The sequence below is a fragment of the Acartia tonsa genome, chromosome 1 (genome assembly GCF_053477335.1).
Source record: "Acartia tonsa isolate MP-2025a chromosome 1, ASM5347733v1, whole genome shotgun sequence".
Taxonomy (NCBI): domain Eukaryota; kingdom Metazoa; phylum Arthropoda; class Copepoda; order Calanoida; family Acartiidae; genus Acartia; species Acartia tonsa.
In genome coordinates this window covers 52529639-52543932 of record NC_137260.1, presented here as the reverse complement: position 1 = coordinate 52543932, position 14294 = coordinate 52529639, and the positions used below count along the sequence as shown (strand labels likewise).

General features: G+C 34.6%; 3 protein-coding genes across 3 annotated transcripts in view; 2 read left to right on the top strand and 1 right to left on the bottom strand.

The window, feature by feature from the left end:
* Positions 1–14294, top strand: part of Alg7 (Alg7 dolichyl-phosphate N-acetylglucosaminephosphotransferase) — a 570179-nt gene that overhangs the window by 347950 nt on the left and 207935 nt on the right. The gene's annotated exons all lie outside the window — the stretch shown is intronic.
* The window catches only part of LOC145331062 (uncharacterized), a 557608-nt gene that overhangs the window by 347957 nt on the left and 195357 nt on the right, over positions 1–14294 (top strand). The gene's annotated exons all lie outside the window — the stretch shown is intronic.
* Positions 7914–10312, bottom strand: LOC145328020 (uncharacterized). The gene is made up of 4 exons (XM_080171570.1): positions 9482–10312; positions 8931–9113; positions 8487–8636; positions 7914–8207 (listed from the first exon to the last, which is right to left on the bottom strand). The coding sequence occupies exons 1-4, from the start codon at positions 10190–10192 to the stop codon at positions 7914–7916; spliced, it is 1338 nt and encodes a 445-aa protein (XP_080027696.1). The 5' UTR covers positions 10193–10312.

The window sequence follows — 14294 nt, the reverse complement described above, 5'->3', positions numbered from 1 at the left end:
CAAGAGAATCCACACCACCAACACTTCGAAATCTAAAGAGAGAAGAGCTAACTACAGAGACAGACAAATTGCCAAAGTAGAGGCCATCTCAAATTATCATAGAAGAAAATCCACCGTTAAAGAAATGGCTACAAAGTCACCCAATCCCAAACCCCATCACAGGGATAACAGGGACAGGCATTTTCAGAGGAATACCAAACGGGATTATCAGGCTTCTTATAGGTTATCACCTGGACGCTACTGTGTAGCATGTGGACAATATTCTCACGACATATCTGATGGATGTAGATTATTATGTGATGATACAGGGCGATTATACCCAACTGTATTGACATCAGCTTTCTGTACAAACTGTTATAAGACATATGGTAAAGAGTTATACCATTCTCGACACTTATGTCCTGGAAGGCCAGCCATGATGGAATTATACCATAGTGGTAAGGTGAAACCTAGTGGTGTCTTCAGGCAAACATATGAAGACTGGGCTAAAGCCAATGCTGAGGAATCATCTAGAGATTGTAACCTCAGTGGAATCACAGCTGCCACAGCAGAAATAGTTCCCAATGAGCCTAAAGATCAAGTAGGAGATAACATTACACCAGCAAAGGAGGAAGAAAGAAAATTGTACCTTCATTGCTCTGGTTGTATGCCAGAAGAAATAGATTGTAAATATGACTATGATGTACGCATGACAGCTTTACTTGACTCAGCAACAGATAAAAACATCATATCAGCCAGGTACTATAGCAAGTTGTTCGGCATAGTAATGAACGATGATGAAAATCAGCTGGAAGAAAGTCATGATCTACCAGTTACACGTGCAGATCACAAGATCCCCAAACCCAGAGAAGTAACTCTCATGATTCGCCCCACATCATTCTCAAGCCGTCATTACCCAATTCCCTTCTCAATTGTAACTGAAGACCATGAGGATGTCGCACCTATGATAATTGGACTAAATGGTATTAAAAGCCTACAGCTAACATGGACGCCTGTCACAGACAAATACCGGTTAGCACCGTGTTTGTATTCTATTCTTCACCCTGAAGGACCGCTGAGCAGTATCTTCTGTTCTGAACTTGAGCTCCAGCTCTGTACAGGAGTAGTTAAAAAGATCAAAGCTAAAGAAACCCAAGTGATAGTAATGAATATCAACCACTTTTTCAACCTAGCACCTGGAACACAAGTAATCCTCAGCGACGATCATATTTCAAACGAAAATGCAGGAATCAAAATCTTACCTGGACAAACACAACTCATTATCAATGATGATGGACAACTCAGTGGCAGAGCTTTAATAATCAACAACTCCGATCACACTATCACCAACACAGTTATCACTGGTTACATAGAGTCCAGCGACCAATCTATTGTCAGAGAGGTAGTCGTTGATTTTGACTTCTCAGGATCATTCATATATGGACTACCTATGCTACCAGAAGTAGACGAATCTGATGACGAATTGGATCAACTTGCCATAGCACGAAACACGCCAGCTATTAATTAGATCACTCTAGTTACTAGTAGCCAACCCAATAATACTCTTATACCAATCTGAAACACAAAATCAATTATTACATTGATTAACTTATTAAGCTGATAGATACACTTTAATTCATACAGCTATCAAACAGGGCACTCACATATCATGAGTGATCTTAATCTGATTATCATCTTAATGCTAAATAAAACTCCAGTCTCATCAACTCCTGAATACAGTAAATTCATTGAACCCATAGATGATGATGTAAAAATTAGTTTAAGGTATATGATCAAGATTGAAAATTTCACACACTACTATTTCAAAAAAAAAAAGAGAGAGAAACTTGAATAGTAATATGGCTAATATTTTATGGCATAATTCTAAAATCTTCATACATTCACGTGTAGACAAAAGAAAAGGGCCTGAACAATCAACAGTGCCAAAATACCACTGGGACTTTGTCTTAAAGACTATCATTACTTGTGAAGCAAACTTTACACTAAAACTCACCCTAAGACAGACAAGACAAAATTGTAAAACAAAAATATATATTAAGGACATGACCTGGATAGTACACTCCACCCCAGGAGCCCAGTATACTTAGGGAGTATCATTAAATTGATTGAACTATCTAAAAACGAAGTCAGAATTACTTAACATATATTTTGAATATTCTGAAGAAAGTTGTGGAGAATACGCACATAAAAGATAGAAAATTTAGTTTGAGAAAAGTTCACTTACCTTGAAAAGTTGTAACTTTTCCTTGGTTCTAGATTTACAGGTCTATTGCAGTATAAATTGAAACAAGCATAGCAGTTTTCAAAAGATATATGGACTTACAGATTTTACAAAAAAAACTTTTATGCGCATATTCACAACAATAGGCATAAATGAACCAATAGCACATTCGATCTCACTTATACCTTCGGGTTGGATGAACTTTTGTCTCAATCCTAGCACAACGGTGAAACTTAGAGGACACTATGAAAGTTTGGCAATTGGACCAATTTTGGTAGAATTAACTAGCACATTGACATGTAAAATAACCCTGTCAAATAAAGCTAGTACCACCTCTAGCTTTTATGTAATAGTCTTATTACAAACTGCATTATTAGAACTCACAGACCACTTTTACCACCTGATCTAATCTTTATATAAGCATACAATACTATATCACTCCTGGTGATAAGATACCAAGCTTATCGTTGCATTTGCAAGCAAGGGAAAACAGTATTGAATCGCTTAAATTTAAATTTTGATTATCTCGAAAACCCTATGAATTATAATTCCCAAGTAAACTTGCAGTTAACATTAAATCTAAGAAACACATCTCGGATACTTAACCCATCAGCCTTTAATAATGCCTGAAACATGTACCCAAAACCATGCTGTGGCAAAAGTGCATCTAATTTGTATATAATTGTGATACAGACAAAAACTATCGATTAGGATCTGTACGGACAAAACTATATCTTTAATGCTTTTATTTAAGAACACAGCAACTGTATACATTGTGATATGCCACAATTTCACCCATCAATGATTTTATTTAAAAATCTAGTAATTAAGCAAAAACCATTGCCTATCCTCAAAGAAAATTTCAATCAAACAAGATTAAGTTTTCTTTCTTGCATATTGTACTCAGACTTCTTTAAAACTTTAAACTTCAGAACTATAATATAACCCAAATACCAATGCATCTTGTCAACAAATGATTAACAGGTATATTACAGTTCTAACCAAATTAGATTTGAACTGCTACGACAACAACACAACTAATAATGGTGCCATAAAATATTTAAGTTATAAACCATATGAACTAAATATAGCTCATACTATAAGAAGGGAACACTATTGCTCTTCTTTCCTTACGCAATATTATATGCTGTACGCAATTTTTGATGAAACAGGGATATTTAAAAGTTTAAATAATAAAACTCCCCTATATCTATTTTAAAAGATGCCAAAACCTGTTTTAATTGCTAATTAAAGATAAGATTACAACTAAAAATCACATAAAAAAAAAAAAGGAAAATATAAAGGTAAACTTACAGAAAATTCATGGAATTAACTAAATACTTTCCACGTGAGACCAATCCTAATATCACACATACCCTCTCACAGTATTAATAAATTGCAAGTGTTCAAAATAAACATGGTTGAAAGGAGATCTGATATAAATACAGACAAGTTAAATACCCTTTCAAAATCAAAGAGTTTCAAACCAATTGGCTAATATTTTGACACTTTCATAGAGAATACAAAAGAGTAATTATAAAGTCTTACAATAAAGTCATGGACTAAAAGATAATTAGCTAAACAAGACGCTTCTGCTTATAAGTTTGGCCAAAGCAAAATCTGCGACTAAAAATATGTGCACAGTCATCCCTTTATGCACAAATAAGCAACATAATGACTATCATTATAACAAAATGCAAATTTAATTAATACAAAACCTATAATTCTGCACACGTACAGAATTCATATCTATAAACATTAAACATAAATTATAATATCAAATTTCGAGAGATATAAATCAAATCCAATAACAATCACTTGCATTTCCGTTTACCCTGTAAACTCGGGAACAATATAATAGTATGTTATTCTAATCTGATAACAGAGATATCATAATTTATGTAGAATTTTCCCACTCAAGGTTATATATCCAGTGGTAAAATTTACGTCTTCTCTCTTGACAGGGGGAGACCAACCATATACAATACATGTCGACTAAATAAGTCGATCCCTTCAAAAATATTTATACACAAAAATATATAAAAGGAAAATTGTATATGTATAAGTTTTGAATCTGTATAATCTAAACAGAGTCAAACGAGTAATACAAACTGTACAAATATACGCATGTCACCGCGTAACCCAATATATACAAAATTGAGTTAAAAGTTAAAATATCTAATACTTCTATGTAAATCACACAAGCATAAAAATATTATTAGACAACCTATATATAAATGCCTTGAATTGAGATGAACTTGATTAGTTATTAAGCTTATAACCAATCTACATACAAAAAAATATGTCAAAAACTTTAATTATAGTTAGAAACCGGAAACGCCCACTCAGGATCTAGCAGTAGCGAAAGTGGGATAATAAATAGATTTTGGAAAAATAAGTTAGTTTATCATAGAACTCCAAGCAGTGAAGACCTTAACTATTAGTGTAAGTGTACCAGTCAGAAAAGTAACTTTTGATTGTGGATATAAGCATCTATTAAATAAACTTAACTGTTTAACAATGTATTCTAAGATAATATTAATAATACTAAGTATGTACTACTATAGTACAACAGCAGACACAATGACAGACTTGATACCCACTCACTATCAAAGTGGAGAATATATAGGCTACACGGCTGTAGCAATTCGATCCATTCAAGTTGATATATCTGTAGACAATACAGCGCCTGAAATAGCAATCTATGATGGCCTGAAGACTCAATTAGACATTAGCTACGATGGACGCACATTCACTTCAGCACAAACTAAACTTATAGGCAAGTTATATACCAAAAAGATTAAGGACTTGCTTAATGAAGTAATAAAACTTATCCGCAAAATCAAGGAAGCTATTGAAACAGTAACTCCTTTAATAAGTTCTAACCGCATTGAAGTGACTAATAACGTAAATAAACTTTCTTATAAGCTAGATCATGATAAGTTTGACTTTACACAGTTATTGCTTGCGGAGATAGTACCACAAATTGTAAGTGGTATAATCCTTCATGCCAAAGCAGCTAACTTTGTGCAAACAGCAGAATACTCTTATGTTGATAGCTTGAGCAACTTAGCCATCACGAACTTAGAAGATCTTAAAGCAGACTTGAACTTCAGACTTACTCTAATTCAAGATCTTGCAAAAACAGACATCACAGACTCTATTAAAACTTTTGTAAGGCAAGAACTTAACTTGGACTATACTCATAATCTTGGATTGGAAGTCCAAAGTCGTTTAAGTGGTGGTACCACATCATTCACCACTATCCTATCCATGGAATTAAGTTCTGAGCCAATAAAAATCTACAGATATGCACCAATTCCTTTTGATGAGTGCTATATCGATTCCATTTATTACTTGGATAAAACCAAAAGAGTTTACAGACAATCTTATTATAACGCTTATCTACCGGTTGAAGCTGACCAGTGCCTTAAGGGACTACTTAGCGTTAATGAAACATTGATAACCAAGCACTGCCCTTTGGCAAAACAGACTTATCCCTACGCTCATGTGCAAGATGGAATTGTCTTTACTAGCTTGAGCGAAAATACTAATCGCAGTTTAGAGAATGCATCAATAACTATTACATCCACTCCTTTTATTATAACAGGAGGATCATATAATCTCACATTGGGAGATACGATCGCACAGTTCGCATTAGGATATGACCGACAGACCACGGCACGAACTTTACCATTTGCGTCAGAAGCACTGTGCCCACCAAAACCTAAAGAACCATTGACCATTAGAACTATCTTCGCTCATATAGAAGAAATAGCTATATACGTGTCAATAACAATTATCATGGTTATAATATTAGACAGGATCACTACATTCCTAGTCAGACTCTTGAAAAGAATATTAAGAGTATTTCAGAGGAGTTTGCGTATACGCGGTAGAACGCTTGTCCCTCAACGACCAGATGCACATCATCATAACCTAACGGTAATCTACGGCAGGAGAGGTCACCCCGCCGCGACTACCGCTAGTTATCGACCTAGAAACTCAAACAGAATAGTTAGATAAATATACAAGTTAACATGATTCCTATGACTTAACTTCTAATGCATCCAGATGGAAAGACTAACGGACATTCCCAATGATATAAAAGACTTTGCCAAACGGAAAATATAATACTCTCGTACTTACCTATACGATATTGTACTTATATTCTTACACGTTCTTATAAAAATCTCCACGTTATTATTATATGAGTTATCTAAAAGGGTAATGATAGAAACGGTAAGAAAATAAACCACATATATAGTATCTATGATACCAAAATAACATAGTAGGTAATGTTATTTCTCATTTAATCGTTATAAAATAAGCGAATTTTAAAACTAGGTTAAACGCTTCATAAAGGTAACAATTTAATTATTATCACTACTAACGTGACAAACAAACAAGTAATGCTTATAGAGTAGCTACGTAATTTTACACATCATATGTTAAACCAGTAATTAACAAAATATGTATGTTACTTAAAAATCTCTATATTTATTTTAACAAAAGTAGATAATCTTTAGAAAAAGGTATAAAATTTTGATAAATATTTCTCTTTGGTGAAAATTATAAAGTTAAGACAATTTCGAAAACAGAATATAAACTTTCGTTTACCAAAATCTTTGGAAAACAAAATTGTGATAATAAGAAAGATTTATGACAAGTTTTAACAAATTTAGTTAATATTTTTTTTGGACTTAAGCTGTATACTGGCACATAAGAAAAATTCCGAGATCATTAAAAACAATTGAGCAATAAATGCAAAAACTTATATATATATATAGGCACACAACCTATCAACGACTCTACTTGAATCAGGAAATTCTATTTGGTGGAAATAAAAATTTAGATTTAACTTTAATGACAGGCCTAAGAAAATTTTACCCCGAAACTTAAGTTTCACGGTTATTGTAGTAAGAATTAAAGGGATGTAAAGTTCTATAGTTTTGAAGAGGAATGATATATTTTAAACCTTAATAAGTTAGATAATCTTCCTTAATAAAATTACCCGATCAATGAAACTACTCTAATTGCTCAAATATTAAAATTTACAAACAGTCTTTACATATCTCTCTTATAAGTATTTGAATAAGCATATTTGAATAAGCCTTGTCTAACGTCAGTCCTTCAGTCTACTTAGATATTGGTTACAAAAAATATACGCTATTTACAGGTCCTCTATATATATCACAGCACAATTAAAATTCACGATTAATGCACAGGGATGGATATAAATGAAAGATCAGAGAAAAGGTACTGAGGCGCAAGTTCGATTAAATATCTATATACATAACCCTTAAAGCTAACAAGAATGAATAAATTGTGATATAAGGCTGAAAATTAAAATTGTTAATATAATATTGAGAAAAGAAATTTAGTTCAACTATGACGAAAGTAATTGAGATTACACGAAGTTTTAAATTAGGGGAAAAGAAAATACAACCTTATACCATTATTTCCTTACATACTAAGTTCCTTACAAGCTAACATGTAATGATATAACAAAATAACAATGGTGTAAATTATTTGGTCTTGTACAGTATGAAAGTCATAACGTCTAATATTTTACTGAATAGTAATCACTATTTTGACTAGTTACATAGATTAAGAATTTTGTCACACGTGTCTGAGCAGTCTTTGTCTAATAAAATTTACAATGTCTATGACCAAGCTAACATTCGCCACTTCAACGCGTACGCTTAGGGCCGGCAGAACCCCGTCGCCGAGGGACACCTTCAGCATCGGACTCCTCTCTGCTGTTGTCCGACGAACGCGCAACTGAGGTCAGGCTAGCAGTCTCTGAGGCAGTCTCTGGTGGAAGAGATGGGGTGGGAGTCTCGACTGTAAGACGCAGCCGCTCTAAACCTCCAACCATTCTCTCTGGCAATGGGAACCGAATCTCACTACCCATGGAACCGAACTGGCTGGATGGTATATCGATCTCGAACACGTTCACCAGAGGAAGGGTATTTTCCGCTTCCTAAAATAGGGAAGTAAATATTAGTTAAAATAGAAAATCTTAACAAATAATCAGGGAGAAATATAATAATGCTTACCCATATAGATAATTGAGCATCCTTGATACTTTTAGAAAATTTTATTAACCCCGCTAAAGTTATGATACTAACCAATGGAACGGGAATAGCACCATGATTAAAATAACTTATTGTATATACGCATAGCTAAAGTCACCAAATTCTTTACCTCAAGTCATGTAGTTTTGGCGACTAATAATATTAAACGAATGTAGCAAACTTACCGCTGAAAGGTCCGCTGCAGATGGGGAATCAATTCGACTCAAGCATAGGGACGAACTATAGCTGGATCCTTCTGCAGACCCTCCAGAATTGGGTGGGCTAAACCTTAGCATGTTTGTATAGTGTTCCTCCAGATTGACTGAGTTGGTCGCCTAAAATATAATAAATCTTATTAGTTTAATCGCAATGCCAACAAAAGAATCTAGGAAAATCAGGAAATGAGAATGCCTAAAATCCTGTAAAAGCTATATGATTAGGTAGCAATTCAACCCACTTTATACTAGAATTAAAATCTTAGATCGGTTCAAAAATGCTTATGCAACCATACATTTTAAGATTAATATTCTACCAATAAAAGAATTTTAGTTGCAAATACCTCTAGATACGTGTACAAATATACAGCCTCTTTCTGAAAATTAATAGAAAACTAAAGCATGGATACTTACATGTAAACGCTCTGTTTGATCAACAATCAACGGACGGAAGCCAGGACTTCCCGTCGAGGTTTCCAAGCCCACAGGCACATTTCTTCCAGTAATCCGATCCTCAGTGGCAGACAAACAGTGTACGGCAAACAGGCCAATTCTGGACCTTACTTCTGCTGGAGTCGATGGACTAGCAGAGGGAGCCTAAAACAAAAGGAAAACATTAAAGTCTTGATCTAACATTTAAAACCCCAATGAGAAACGTACGGCACGAGCAAACTCTTAACCCTCCCAGAGGGAAATAATATTAGGTTGCTACTTAAGATTTTAGTAAATGTTAACTGGTATCTCAACTTAATTGCGGTAACCGAGCGGATTTCTCTGGCGACATAAAACGACGACAAACGGTGAGCGATATATATGGAAGAGCCGAAAGTCAACGTTGAGGAAGTGAGAATAGGACAGAACAACCCTGCACCAACATGAGGCTTTATTAGACAAAACGGGTGGCTAGAAAAAAAAAAAATTATACAAAACCAAAAAAAAGAAATATACAACAGAAGAAAACTCACCTGTGTATCCGACAGAATATCATCAATCTCAGAGGACGCGGCTTCATACATGGTGTCCGACGGCTCCGCAGTTGGCGACATAGCCCCAGCTCTAGTCCTGTTGGTCCTGTTACTGCAGTGGAGAAGCTCAATGGTCCTGACGCCTATGTTTCGGAGGCGCGTACATACATCTCTTATCCAGCGAGCCAGCGACCTGTCTGAGGTGTTGTCAATACGTGTAAGAGTCTCAAGCCCTACAGCGCCGAAGAAGACCACTATAAGAGCACATGAAAACAAGCCTAAACCCAACAACATGTTAATTAAGCCATCCATGTTGAATGTGTCCAGACTCGTCTTCTGGTCTCTCCCCAACTCGGCAGACCCAGAATCACCTCCGGCAACATCGTCACCAATGTCACCGCAGGAGTTCTGCATCACCGAATTGAGGAGAGACCAGATGATTTGTATCGTTCTACTAAGCATCAGTGAGAGATGCTCGTTGCCGAACATCTCCCCTTGATCCCTTTCGGACTCTACAGTACTTGTACTCCCATAGTCATCGACATCAGCAAGGCTTGGCATCCCAGACTGGTCGCTGTACACTGAACTCGAGTCGTCTAAGGAGTTTTCAAGAAACGAGGAATTGGCAAGAGTGGCCGCAGCCGCCCTCATTGATTCCTCGAATCTTTCCTTAATATTCTGATGCGCGTCCAGGCTGTCAGGCACATACATTATGAGCGAATGTAAATTTAAAATAGAGGACTAGTGATTCTGAAAGGCAATATAGTAAAGTTGATTTTATGAAAAAGACTGTACACACGAATGTTTTTTTTGTATTTTAAGCAACTATGGTTGAACTTCCTAACCATTAAACTTTGATTTATCATCTAAAAGTAAAATTCTTTAAATTAAAGAATATGTAATTAATTTTACATGATTCAACGCTTGAAAATAGCTATCGTTAAGCTATTCAAACATTAAAACTTTGTTTTATTAGATTCAATTAAGTTAAAGAATACGTAATTAATTTTACATGATTCAATGCTTAAAAATAGCTATCGCTGAGCTATCAAAAACATATTCATTATGATGTATTAAGCAATTAAAAACTTATATACTAGCTAAATCTGAGTATCTTCACTGATGTTTTAAAAACACTTTCGATAAAGCTAGCTAAATATAATTTTTGTAAGCGACCATTTTTTTATAATATGGTTAAGTTACTCGTAACGTAAATAATCTATCAATTAGCGTCATTATAATTGAATTAAGTAAAAAAAAAAATCTTATTTTAAAACCTATAGTAAAATTGTTTTAGAAGATTTGAATCAGGACTCAATAAGTTTTGATTATAAGAAAGGAACGCTGTAATCAAAAGTTAAAACGAATAGAATGATGGAACATATCTGTGTCAATATAAGTTTTGTTTACGATGAACGAATTTAACTTTTGCAGACGGAAAACGTAAACAAAACAAGGTACGTCAATTTACCTGCTGACTCAGATATGTCCTATCAAAACTACAAATATTATATAGAACAAAAGTGTCATATATTGAAGATGTACCCATATTGCTTCTAACCCACTTTCGTTTAAAAATACAGTGATAAAGGTCTTATCGACGAAGAAAATAAGATTCTTGAGTCTTAAATAGTGGCTAACGAATGCAATAATGGGCATATCAACAATCTATAACATAAAAACATCCATATAAAACAAACGGGTTACTATATTTTATCACTTTTATATAAATTCTCTTGGAATTTAGCGGTAAAATTAAACACTCGAACGCAAGCTCCGCTCGCAAAGACAATTATTATATAAATGAGCATAATTACTGGGCCGCCAGCTTTTTATAACCTCGCTCAAATCCAACCCCTATCACTTTTGACCGCCCAAACATAAACAAAGGGTTGACAACTTATTGTTACGTAAAATTTAATTACGGACGTCGAACGATATATTTTATAGATATTAAGTTTAAAAGGTACACTTGATAGCGACGTAATGTAAGATATTAGTCTTTAAAATGATAAAAATTTATTCATGTTAAAAATAACATAAATACAGCTAATACCAACAATGGTATAAACCATATGTACATATACAAAATATACAAACAAAGGGTTACCAACTATTGTTAGTAAAATCTTATATTTTTACATACATACGAGTAATGTAACCAAAGAAAATAATACGATATGTAAATACTAATTGTACTTATACATTTTTATATAAAATATTGTTTATATTCAGGACACAGTTATATTTAACAGAAATAGAGATAACTAACCAATCCATTATAGGTCTATCTGTAACGAAAGAATTTCTAGAATATCCCAGGGATAAAAGGATTAATAAAAGATTATTAATACTTCTTTTGTTTAGATTACCATAGCCAGGATACCCCAAGGAACCGGTTGGAGCACGCGCACTAACTCTTTTTAGGATCTACCATGGACCAGCCTGGAGATAACCTAGATGATCATGGAGTATTGGAGCCCTACCACCACCCTACCTTGGACGGATTGCGGTTGTGTTCCTGTCAACACCTTGACACAATAGACGAGAACAACAACATCATCACCACACCAGAGTACGATGGATTCTCAGAGAACCTGTCCATCACCATCAGGAATTTCTTGTTAAATACAGCCCTGACTACCAGAGAAGATAGTAGAGTGGAGACCGATAGTGACACTAGCTCCAGCAGCACACTGTCCCTCTCTACCAATGACCTCAACCAACTCTACTATGACCTGGAAAATCACTCAATCACCATGGACGAGAATGGAAACGAGGTAGCACAAGTGGACGCCCTTGGCTACATATCTACCTCACCCCCAACCTCAACCTACACTTCGAACGAGAGCACTTCACCACCTAGTTCATCATCAGAAGAAGCTGAACTATCCAGAACAACCAACGCAAAAACATTTATTGATGTGACAATGTTAGATAAAACTAAACCCCTCAAGAAAAGAATGTATTCTATTTGGGAGGTTTATCATCTTGTATACCCAGCTATGAAAATACGCAAATCATACTTTCTTAATGGAAAGCGTATTTAACTTAGCTTGGAATACATTTATAGTTTATTATATATGCCTATATACTGGGACTACTAAACTTTTTCTTTTTCTCTTTTTTCTTTTTTAACAACTTACCCCCATTGGAGATGCGATCCTCAATTTTCAAATTCTTTGAACGTACATATGAGACTTTTACAGAAATGCTTCGCATCCACAACTATCTATCTATGCTTGATATAAAATCAACACTATATAGATCATATTATGAACCTTTGATTGACACGTGCCCTGCAATTAACTAGTAGCACTCAGGGGCAAGACACAATTACTTTAGCTAGGCCCAAGGCATTATTTGTATCAATTTATGCACTCATAGGCCTGTCTCTACCTATATGACACCATATATGGGTAACGAAAGCCTATTCATGGTAATCTGTATGTGATTTGCTAATAGTATATGTTTATTAAAGATATTATGTTTATAGTTAATGTAATCATATAAACAACCAGTACATATATGTATGCCTACAACCATGCCTGATTTACGTCACATATTAACACACAGATATTTAATTGCACAGACAAACACTAAAACCCTGGTCCAGAGCTAATGTTATAGCATGTACCTCTTGAATTTATTCAGTTATTTACTAACTCTCCTACCATCAACTTCTCTTTCTGGCTTTAAAAAGGTAATGACTTAGTTGTTTGGCATGCATTGTAGTTTAAATTTAGGCCCCTTAGTACTTAGCATGAATTGAGCTCAGGCCTTATGTTAGAACTCTAACACTTAGCACAATTCACTGCTTGGGACTTAGGGCACATTTCTGTCCTACTCTACTTATAATTTTAACACTTATCCTGTAAATATTTCCATACTTAACTTATGCACTTGTGATATAAATACACTTTATAAAAACATTTTCCTTCCTTAATACTTAATATGCTTATATGATTCTGATCGAATATCAAAACCAACCATTTATTCTTAGGTTAAAGCAACATAATACTTCGCGTGGGTCTTTTGTTGAGCTTCCACCAGCTCAACCAAATTCGTATTATACTTGTGGGAATAGAGGGTTAAGCATTCTAAACAAGCGAACCGACGATGAGAATGTCTATGTGTATTGCATTAAAATTAGGTTTTAGTAGTACTCATAGAAGAGCGGTCTCCATACCTAAATATGGACAAACGCCCCATTCGCACACACATATGTGCATATTTGAAGTTTATTTATGTTTTAGTTAACTTGGAAAGATTGGATTTATTTCCCGTAAGTTTGTTTTGCAACAAGAATGGTTTCTTTTCATAGTAGCGATACTTTTTTCAACTGTATTATTTTCGCTTTTATTTTTGTCTATTTTAAACTTTTACTGTTAATAAGCACTTTAAGGGAATAAAAAATAATAAGTAGGAAGGGGATAGCAAATTATACAGGTTCCAAAAGTTTTAGGAACATGATGTCTCATTCGTTGGATAGAAAACATTCTTTGGGTATTTTATTACACTAGCAGTGGCCAATCTTTTTCTTTTATTATTTCTATTAAGCAGAAGGGATGGTTTTGTTTATCATTGTCGAAAATGTACATCAATTTATCGCCTATTATCTATAACCCTTAATATTCCTGCAGAAGCCAGACCAAGTAGTTGAATGAAGTGTAAAGAAGCATTGCTACAAAAAAAGTTGTAGGTTAGTGAACTTATGCATTTAATGATGCAAGCTTAAACTCAGGTGCATGGTAACAAAGCTGCTCTATAAACAATGTTTGCTGTGAAGTCGGACAGTAAGGCAATTGTTTGT